General features: G+C 40.2%; 1 protein-coding gene across 1 annotated transcript; it reads left to right on the top strand.

Moving 5' to 3' along the window:
• The first annotated feature begins 216 nt into the window (after positions 1-216).
• MRPL39 (mitochondrial ribosomal protein L39) lies at positions 217-10828 on the top strand. The gene is made up of 10 exons (XM_069000237.1): positions 217-289; positions 1576-1782; positions 2011-2150; positions 2793-2892; positions 4191-4258; positions 5466-5578; positions 7114-7179; positions 8394-8547; positions 9945-9992; positions 10677-10828. The coding sequence occupies exons 1-10, from the start codon at positions 247-249 to the stop codon at positions 10776-10778; spliced, it is 1041 nt and encodes a 346-aa protein (XP_068856338.1). The 5' UTR covers positions 217-246; the 3' UTR covers positions 10779-10828.
• Positions 10829-11110: the final 282 nt, after the last annotated feature.

Below are 11110 nucleotides of genomic sequence, written 5' to 3' on the forward strand. Positions count from 1 at the left end.
GCCGGGGCATGCCCAGCCTCTCACCCACCAGGATGAGATCTCCCGATGATCGCTGTGGGTCCCTTCCAACGCAGAATACATTCTGTGGCTCTGAGTTGTGCCGGGGCTGCTTGAAGGGAGCGGTGACAGCCGAGGCCCGGGCGGCTCCCGCCGCCCAGTGGCGGCGCGCGGAGCGGCGGCGGAATCGCGCGGCCCTTGCCGGCGTTTCCGGCGGAGCTGGGGAGGTGGCACCCTGGCGGTGTGAACATGGCGGGGCCGTGGGTCGCCCGCGAGCTGAGGGCCGGAAGCCGTGAGTGCGGGAGGGAGCCGGAGGGAGCCGGGACTGCGGGAGGGAGCCGGGAGCCGGGAGCCGGGAGCCGTGAGTGTGGGACCGGGCCGAGCTCGGGCTCGTACTGCGGCGGTGCCTTCAGGGGCTGAGGTGCCTTTGTTAGGCCGCAGGGGAGTTGGCCTGTCTGAGGGAAGGGCCTCTGCAGTCAGGGAGCGACATTAACCTTTGCATAGAACCACAGAGTAGCTGGGGTTGGAAGGGACTTTTGGAGATCATCCAGTCCAACCCCCCTGCCAGGGCAGGGTCACTACCAGCAGGTGACACAGGAACGTGTCCAGGTGGATTTGGAATGTCTCCCGGGAGAGAGACTCCACACTCTCCCAGGGCAACTTATTCCAGTGCAGTGCCCCTCTCCACGGAAAGAAGTTCGTCGTCATGTTGAAGTGAAACTTCTTGCGTTTTAGTTTATGGTCATTGTTTCTCCTCCTGTTGCTGTTCACCACTGAAAGGAGTCTGGCACCAACCTCTTGGCACCCGCCTTTGAGATATTTATATAAATTAATGAGATCCCCTCGCAGTCTTCTGCAAACTAAACAGGCCCAGCTCCCGCGGTCTCTCCTCATAAGAGAGATGCTCGAGACCCCTCATTATCTTTTTGACCTCTTTTGTTGCTTCAGAGTATCCTGTTGTCACTTTGTGCAGGCAATGCAGGGGCCCAGCATGGTCACTTGCTGGAGCTGCATAAGTGCTACCTTGTATATATTGAGACAGGCAGGTGGGTGATCAGCAGTGTTGTAGAAACCAACACCTTATAAAGAGGTTTTGAAAACTCAGAATGCATCACAGAATGGTTGAGGTTGGAAGGGACCACAGCGGGTCATCTGGTCCAACGTCTCTGCTCAAGTAGGATCATCCCAGAGCACATAGGACAGGATTGTATCCAGATGGTTCTGAAACATCTCCAGTGAGAGAGACTCCACACCTTCTCTGGGCAATCTGTTCCAGTGCTCGGTCACTGCATGGTAAAGAAGTTCTTTCTCATGTTCATGTAGAACTTCCTGCCCATCTGTTTCTGCCCATTGCCCCTTGTCCTATTGTTGGGCACCACTGAGCAGAGCCTGGTCCATGCTCTGACCCCTCTCTTCAGACACTGAGAGATATGGATGAGGTCCCCTCTCAGTCATCTCTCAAGGCTGAACAGGCCCAGCTCCCTCAGCCTTTCCTCATAAGAGGGATGCTCTGCTGGACCCACCCCAGGATTGCTTACTCTAGGAGTATTGCTTACTTGGTATCTCTCCTATCACCAGGGTACATCTCCACACCAGCTTTCTCTCAGCTGACACGTGAGGAGGTGGTTCGGATGCGTAACGAGCTCTTCACCAAAGAGAAAGAGAGACAATTGTCTCTTCACCCACGGATTGAGAAAATCGAAGTGAAATACACTGGGAAGTCGCACCCTGGTAGTGTGTTTGTCATGAACAAGGCTCTTTCTACGCCATACAACTGTGCCATGCGTAAGTGGATGGACTCCTGAACTAGCCCCTCATGGTGAATGTTGTGCTGCCAGTTGAGGTAGAAACAGTTAATTTTTGGAGGCTTTTTTCACAGTTCATCTTTCCAATTCATTTATAAATATGAAACTTGGAGTTTGTTGTTACATATGCAGCAGTCTGAACCGCAGATCCTGAGAAATGTGGTTAATAACTGTCTAATACTTCAGGGTTTTTTTTTACTTTCTTTAGATCTAAGTGAATGGCACTGCAAGAAATCTGTTCTGGCTCTTGTGGATGGCGAAATCTGGGACATGTACAGACCCTTGACCAAATCATGTGAAATTGAGTTCCTTACCTTCAAAGATGAAGATCCAGAGGAAGTAAACAAGGTAAGTTATTATCTTATTCCATTGTAGGTGACCCTGGTTCTCTGTACCTTGCCTCATTGCAGGTGGCCCTGATTATGACCACTTGAATCTATGTGCACCTTTCAGTTCCATGCCTTTCTTGTTTTCTTTGTTGTCATTAAAGTTCAGACATTTTTAATGTCTTTTGAATGCATCATGGTGCATCATGGCTATCATTAGCTGGACCAGCATGTGGGCTAGGTGAATTGTTGGCATTCCTTTCAATTGTTGTTTTATTCTATGATTTAAGGTTTAAATATCTCCAGGGTTACATCTGGCTTGCATTCTAAGTGCAGTTTTGATTTTTTAAATTTGATTCTGTTTGGAGAATCATCTCTGAATAGCTGTTTAAATACTAAAGACAGTAATCATAGCATCATGGAAAAGCTTGGGTTGGAAGGGACATTAAAAGCTCATCCAGTTCCACCCCCTGCCATGGGCAGGGACACCTTCCACTAGACCAGGTTGCTCATAGCCCTGTCCAGCCTGTCCTTGAACACTTCCAGAGGTGGAATGCTTGGATTGGCAGCTAGGTTTCTGCATCATCCAGTTGAGTTTTGGGGGTTTTTTTTGGAATAATCAGCTTCTAGGCAATAAATCCATGTTCTGAAATTTTCTTTGCAGGCGTATTGGCGTTCCTGTGCCATGATCATGGCATGTGTGCTAAAGCGAGCGTTCAAGGATGAATACTCAGTCAACCTAGTTAAAGCTCCAGAAGTGCCAGGTGATAAAAGTGTTTTGTATTGATTGTCTTTTGCTGCTTCTTAAGTGAGTGTTTAATAACCAAACTTAGAAAAAAATCAGAGGCTCCTTTTCCAATGATTGATGGTACTTAGCATTGATATGTGTATTACACGTTATTATAGTTGCCTTTAATTTATAATAACCACACTAAAACCAATTTTGTTATCAATGTTCAGAAAATTGGTCCGTGTGGCCACTGGGTTTCAGACCACTTAGGATTTCATAGCTGAAATTAGGAGCTAAACCTCTGTATTGTGAAGTGTCATGAGCAAGGTTTCTAGATGTGATGTGACATGTTTCTGTGGAATTTGCTCTAATAACTGCATAGACTTGTCCAGCACTTGAGTTACTAAAAACTACAATGTCTACACCAAATTGGAAGATTATTGAGGTACAAACAAGCTTAGTAACTACTTGTGCTCATCTGTGATCTGATTTAAGATTTAGAAAAGTGAGGAAATGCACAAGAGAGGAGGTTGTTTCAATAACAAAGCCTGCATATTTATGCCTTTAATATATGAGAAGCTTGGTTGCTGGTCATGTGGAGTGCTGTAACTGCTTCTCTTTTTAGCAATTTCAGCATTTGTTATGATTGATAAATACAGGTAAATATTTCAGTTCTACCAGAATTCGGAACAATCTTGGATATACTCAGCTATATCATTATACTGTATGTATAGAAGTAGTGTGAGCTTACTGGGTTCATAGATTTGATTTCTAAATAGCCATAGCTGAATATACACAAAAGAGTGTTCTAAAAACTATCAGAGAAATTTGTGTTGCTTTTACCAGAAGCTTGTGCCATGCTTGTGTCATGGATAAGCATTTTACTTCAGCTCTAATATTGTTTTATTTCTCTATGGAATAAATTCCTCTTTATAATTTAATAGTTCACATTTATTGCATGAAGCATACAATGGAAAAACTGTGAAGTATTTTTAAAGTGAGTGGTTTTGGTTTTTTCCAGCAGTGTTAGATGCAGTTTTGTGAAGCAGTGTATTTTTTCCTCTCTTTTCTGGGATTCTATTATACTGACATTGCATTCAAACTCCTTTCAAACTATTTTTTCATTCAGTGAAGTGAAATGAAATTAAAACAACCCAAGTTCAATCTTCCATTTTATAGTATAATCAGAGCTGAAAACTTTTGTTTTATGATGAATTTCTAAAGATAATTCTGTTTTTCTTCTCATTCATTTTGGTGTAAGAATATAATATGACTGTGAAATACATACTTTGTTACAAACATGAGTATTTTTTCTTTGGATTGGAATTACAGTGATCTCTGGAGCTTTCTGTTATGATGTAGTTTTGGATAATAAACTGAATGACTGGAAACCAGCAAAGGTAAGCACTTTTCAAATGTAAGCCCAAAAACTTGTATAGCTTGTGTCCTTGTCCAGTTGTTCTTTTTTAATAGGGGAGAAGGGACAGAGCTTTTTTTCCCTTTTAGTTAGTACACATCAGGAGTACTCTTTGTGAGCTGATCTCAATTTACCACACACTGGTTCTATGGCAGGGTGCCCTCAGAGTTCCTTTCAGATGAAACTAAACCTTGAGCTTCTTCCACATGCTTACAGGCTTTAGGTTTGTGGGGCTACAGAAAATTCTAGTCTGGAGTACAATTTCAGAAACAGTTGATGAGGCTGTTGGGACCTCAGTGCCATCTTTGTTACTGTACAGATCTGCTCCTCCTCAACTGCTCGTTTGACAATATAGATGCGGCCACAATCTTCGTGAGAGTAGAGCCTCTGAAAATGAAAGTGTGTATAAGGTGCATATTTTTTGGTTGTTTACAGCAGAATCAGTTTGTTGTTGAATAAAACCTGTAAGCACATTCAGCTGCAGCTCTCCTTAATAGCTTGCTTATATTTCATGCTCTGCAGTTAATCTAACAATATGAATACTCTGAATCTCAGAACTGTTTGTGATCACAAATGTTTTACCCATCTGGTGCCCATTCTTGTTCTTGTGCCCAAGAACCAGAATTTTTCTTCAATGTGATCTTGTAGGTGAAGTAATTTATTTAGAAATATTTTCTACATGACATAATAAATGTAATTTCACCTCATAACGATTGCTTATTTACTAGTAAATCTGAGTTATACAGAACTTCAGATTCTGGTCCAAGGGGACCAATTCTTATTTATTAAATATTCAGTACCCTTTTTACACTTTCATCTATCACAGTAGAGCTTATTTGTAAGTGAGGACACCACTGTGGGAGACAAGATATATAGATGAGTATTTAACAGTAGCAAGGCTGTGTATGTACTTCCATGTAGGGAAAACCTGGTCAGTTTAATTAATATATATTGTTTCCGATGGAAAAATGCCTATTGACTTGACTGGACATGGCATCTGTCCATTAAAATAGTGATGATTTGTGGCACTCTTATGATAATAGTAAGACAGTCCTACAGTAAAATTGCTATATTTAGGGTTTATAGTAGATGATCTTTGTTGTTTTGACTAATGTTTAGTATTTGCTGTTCTTTATCTGTACACTACAGCTGTGAAAAGGTGGTTACAGTTTTTATGTCCTTTTTTTTAGGACAACTTCTGTTCTCTTACAAGGGATGCCAAAAAGCTGATCCATCAAGACATGCCCTTTGAAATACTGCATGTTGAAGCAAAAGTAGCACGTGAAATGTTTCAGCATAACATGTGAGTGTCTGAATTTTCCTTTCTTTCAAAGAGGTAATTAGAAATCAAGTCAAATCTCTGTTTGGTTTTATAAATCTAAAATAAGATGTGACAGGTAAAGTAAGAAGGTACTTTACCCACTGCTCTGAATGAGCCTGCTTCCATTCTCTTTCCACCAACTTGCTCACACCAACTTACTTAGTTCTTATTATTCTCCCCAGAGGCCAACACCAGGCACCTTTATTGGATGTAGTTTTGTGACAAACTGAAAGACTAAGACTTCTTTTGCTCACTAGTGAGCTTCAAGATTCCGCTACTATTAAATTGAAACTCTGGTGGTTAGCCTTGGCTTGGTAGTTAGTTTCAGCCTTTGCTGAAAGGATTCCATATTTAAAGAAATGTACATTTTCATGTCCTGGTGTCTTCAAATGAAGATTTGATGAAATGCAGTTTTTGAACTCTGCAGGGGGAAAATGGGTAAAATACTTTGGTCTGTGCTATAAAAAAAGTTTGTTCAAAACCTTCTGTCTTCTTCGCTGAAAAAAATACCTCAGCTCTGTTTTGGGAAAAAAAAATTTCTGGTCCACAGCTTTTTGGCAGTTGGAGAGATGTAGGGGGAAAATGGTAAATAATTTATCATTTTGTAAACCAAAATTAAGCTACGATGAAGCTCAAGTTGCAAAATAGCAAGTTTTTTAGCTTAATGTTGAAGGTGATTTTAATGTGACTTATGGATCATCACCTCCGCTTTGTTGGCTGCACAAGACAGCAGGTGGGAGCTCACTTTTGATGGTACCTTTTGATATTGTATAGAGAAAGCACAGAGAACGCTTTGCTGTATTGTAGGTGACCAGCTGTTGAGGAGTACACATTGCATAAAATCAGTTTAGGTGGTCTGATGGTGTCTTCTAGTTTTACAGGTGACTTGAAAAACTCTCGTTTGTAGTTGTAGGTTCATTGTATCTTTCTGAATAAAACTCTGCTGTGGGAGCATGGCCCTCCTATAATAGACTGGAATCGATGTTTCAATAGGAAGGGACCAACAACAACTGCCTAGTTTAGCTGCCTGACCGATGTGGGGCTGACAAGTTACAGCAAGTTACAGCATTGCCCAGATGCCTCTTAGTCAGTGACAGGCTTGGGGCATCGACCACCTCTCCAAGAAGCCTGTTCAGTGTTTCAGTACCATCTCCTAAGGAAATGCTTCCTAGTGTCTGGTCTGAACCACCTCCCGCACAGCATTGAACCATTCCCAAACATCATGTCTCAGGATCCCATGTTGACTGTGCCTGATGATTGCATTATTTTGAAAGTGTCTTTCAGTAGTGCTCAGTATAATCTCCATAATTTTTTCACGAAAAATGTTGACTAACATCTCTGTTAATGAAGCGTGTCAATGTGTTGTCATTAGGAATTTAAACCAGTCTCAAAGCTCACATAAACACAAGCATGATTTTTTAGTAATTTTAAATGAATTAGATTAATTTCTGAACTGTTCTTATAAGTACTAGGTGTTAAAGGTGAGGATTTTTAAAATAATTTTTTTTCTTGTCCAGATACAAAATGGAGATGATAGAAAGAAAAGCTTCTCAGAATATGGAAGGAATTGTAATGTTACATAGGTAAGCAAAACTGAACTCCCATTCTGTAATGATTCACTGAAGTATTTGACTATATTGCAAGTACTCTCTGCAAGTGAGAAGAGCAAGTTACTTGTGGTGGCTTTAAATTTAAAGATCACTTGTATTCATTACTGTCTGCGGTCTGTCTTAAGATGCTTGGGGTGGTTTGCTTGCTTGTTTCTTTTAATACAACTGTTATTTTGTGATACTTTGTAATACTACATTTCTGTTTCTTGTTATGTTAAGGGTGGTAAATACCAGAGAAGTCTTGCTGCTTTCAGTGCTTTTACATGAAAACGGAATAAATCTCTACAGCTTGACAGGTTAAATAAAATACAAACCAAATACTCGTTTGAAAACAAGTGTTAGCATTGTATAATGGATTTTTCTTTTTCAAAGTTGTCAAGATTTTCCTAACTTGCAAGTTACTGCTTTGTGGTGGTGGAGATGGGAATAGAACAGCTTGTTGGGATACTGTGTAAGATACAGAGTTCTTAGTCTGGAGGCAGGAAGCTTGTGTTGTATCTCATGCAATTAAAAGAATCTCTCTCTATCATCGGCTGTTGTAGGATATTCAGTTTTCTAGATGTCTAAAGAGTTCCTCATTTGTTTTTGTAGTCCACATCTGTCTAAAGGAACAGATGTCTTTGCAGTGATGGTTCTTGAAATTTTAGAACAATGTTGTGTCATTCTTTCCTTCTTCCCACTCTGGTTTGCTCAATAAAGGTGAAAATGGGCTTACCTATTGATTTCTGGGAGAGGTTTGTTCTGAGTGTTTCTTTGCTGTACTATGCTGTCTCTCTTTTCTTAATTGATTTGCAGTTTTCCAAGAACTGAAAGGGAAATAACTGTGCAGGTTGTAAACACTGTACTGTGAAAAGTAGGTGATCTTGGAGACAAATCTTTTTCTGGTGAATGACAGTTATCCCAGTTTTAGAGCCAACATGGCATCAAGGACTTTTTAAGCCTAAGATCCTTTCCTAGACTTGAAGTTTAAGTTTCCTAAGTTCATTTAAGGAAATTGTGTGACCTATACTTTTGGTTTAGGAAACTTAAAAATGCTGAGCTGGGGATTTGTTTAGATTTGATTAGCGATTTGTGTGGATTTTCTTTCTGTTGATTGGAATTTGCTAATCAAAAATAAAACCTAATCTCATTGTACTTCACTTCAAATATATTTGACATCTAGGCTGGGTTTTTTTTCATCCCCCCAGGTTTGGTGACTTTGTAGATGTTAGTGAAGGTCCTCATATTCCAAGGACAAGTTTCTGTTTCCAGTATGAGATAACTGCAGCCCATAATCTTCAGACTGACCAGTCTGAATTGATAAGGAGATTCCAGGGTGTGTCCTTGCCAGTCCATTTGAAGGTAAGTAATCCATTTTGCACACGTTTTCCTTCTTTAATTTAGAACATTTTGCCTATGTTCCCATCTTCGTTAGCTGCTGTGTTGGTAGCTAAATGGAATTCAGAATTGGGAGCAGTAGAAAGGGAGGGCCCCGATGATGACTGTGTTGGATATTTGGGGTTCATTTTCCTGAAACTGTTGTGGATATGCAGTCAGAACTAGAAAAGTTTGCATCAGAGGGCCCATGATGTTATTTTTCAGTATGGAAAGTGTTGTTTCAGTATTACCGCAGGCCTGGTTCCTATGGTATATCACTGTGGCCCGCAGCCATAGGGAGGAGGAGGAGGAGAAGATCCAGCAGGCAGGAATTGTGCAGCAAGATTGATTTATTTAATTATTTTACAAACTCTTTTATAGACTTTTTTCTTCATAGCCTAATTGGACAAAGGACCAGCCACCCCTTGGGGGTGATTGGCTAAAATCCTAAAACATCCATTGTCAAAATATTTTTCTACTATACCATAAACAAGACTTTTCAAGGTTGCAGGTGTCTGGGTTGTTTACATTCCCTGCTACCTCTTCTGTGAGAGAGAAAAGTCTCTCACGGACTTAGAAAATAGCAAGAAAATCCTCGCTAACAGCATTTTTTGTTCCTACATTTCAGCTGTGTAATTTCTGTGTGGATATTTCATTCTGCTTGCCTAAGTTGTGCATGCCAGTCTTCTGGCATCAAGGCTACTGACTGCTTAAAAGAGCAGAACTTTGTATTTATACTCATGATAAATACACCATTCAAAGAATTTCATGACGCCAAAATAAAATGCAGCAACAACAACAAAAAGTCCTAGCTCTAATGAGTCTTAAACAAAGGCTTTGCTGAATGGAAGGTGGGGGCAGGAGTCTTTATTCCCATTCCTGTTGACTTACATGATTTTGACCTTATGGTCTAGCACAGGTACTACTGTCTTAGTTGGGGAAGTTTTCAAAGGTTCCTCAGCTCACCTCTGTGTTCCCTTCCTAAGCATAATTCCCATTTTTGTCAATTAACCCCTCAAGGATTCCACACAGTGGATGAATCATAGAACCATAGAATGGTTTGGGTTCGAAGGGACCTTAAAGTTCATCCAGTTCCAACTCCCCTTCCATGGGCAGGGACACCTTCCACTGGACCAGGGTGCTCAGAGCTCCATCCAACCTGGCTGTGAACACTTCTGGGGGTGGGGCATGTAATGGGTAGACATTTATTCAAGTCCCCCACGTGAATATGGGCAATTGGACACCAAAATTGGAAGTTGTGGCATTTGAACTGGGCATTATTATTGTTTTGTGCCATCATTTCTAGACATTTGTCAGAATCTATTCTATGATAAGATTATTTTTTTACCTCTGCTAACATCATTTAATGACATTTCACACAGGCTCACCACACTGTGTGGCACAAACTGCTGGAAAGATCAAAGACACTGGTAAGTCTCCCTAGTGAAATACAGGTTACCAAATACAAAGGAGGACAATTTGAATGATTAGAGGTAGGTAGTATACTCAAGAACTTATCTTTAGGAATGGAAATATTCACAGGTGAATGGAAATCAGAAATCTAACTGCTTGTTTAGTAGAGGACATGGTAGCACTGTTTCTGAGGTCTGTTATTAAAATGCATCGTGCCATTTAAAAAAAAACCATATACTATTTGATTGATATGATTTGTACAATTAAAAATATTTTAAGGTAAATGGAACTTATAAAATTATTATTAATAAATATTATAAAATATTATAAGCCACATATAACCAAATAACCACTACCAGTACATGTTTAAACATAGGAAGTCTTTGTAAAAATTAAACAGCAGCTGTTTTAGAGCCTTCAGATCAAAAATTTTACTTACTTATTTGGCAAGAGGCAGAGAAAAAGTACTTTATGTCTTCCGAAACTTGTTAGCCAAGGATGTATTCTGAGCCTGCCCCATGATATCTTCCCTGAACTTAGTTTGAATATTCTTGTCATTCAGGTTGTTTAATTTTGGAGGAGGTGATAGTCTGTGTACGTTGTCCTTTCCTATTACAGTGACAGTATGAGGGGAGGATTTTCAGGATCAAGGAGAGTGAAATAATTTTTTAAAATATAACAAAATTGATATCTTTCTGCAGGTCACTGAAGAAGAATATTTGGAAGCAGCAGAACATCTTGAGACAAAAGATGGAACTGAAGAAAAAGATGGAACTGAAGAAGGAAAATCTGTATCAATTTAAATTAAGTTGAACCTCTAAATGTACATAATAAAATGTGTATTTTTACATTACTTGTTTGAGCCTCATACAAAAATGTCTTGGGTAATTAATTTGAATTCTGTGACCTAAATCATAGGTAAGTATAGACACAGGTATACATGAGATGTTTCAGTCCACTTAAAAGGTTTCCTTAAAGAAAAAAAGGGCAGGGAGAGGGAAGGGAATGTTTTATCTGCAATAACTTGCAAGTTGCCCCTGTCCTTATCTTGACAACAGTAGTTGCATGTGTCCATCCATATGTTGTTGCCTACTGCAACTGAAACGACAGCTGAGACGAGTAGTATCTTAAAAAG

The sequence above is a fragment of the Aphelocoma coerulescens genome, unplaced genomic scaffold (assembly GCF_041296385.1).
Source record: "Aphelocoma coerulescens isolate FSJ_1873_10779 unplaced genomic scaffold, UR_Acoe_1.0 HiC_scaffold_78, whole genome shotgun sequence".
NCBI classification, from domain to species: domain Eukaryota; kingdom Metazoa; phylum Chordata; class Aves; order Passeriformes; family Corvidae; genus Aphelocoma; species Aphelocoma coerulescens.

Bases quoted from the DNA above. Each gene is read 5' to 3' on its own strand.
- MRPL39 (XM_069000237.1), top strand. From the start codon at position 247: ATGGCGGGGCCGTGGGTCGCCCGCGAGCTGAGGGCCGGAAGCC. The intron at 290-1,575 runs GTGAGTGCGGGA...TCCTATCACCAG, and splicing joins CGAGCTGAGGGCCGGAAGCC to GGTACATCTCCACACCAGCT. The intron at 2,893-4,190 runs GTGATAAAAGTG...TTGGAATTACAG, and splicing joins TAAAGCTCCAGAAGTGCCAG to TGATCTCTGGAGCTTTCTGT.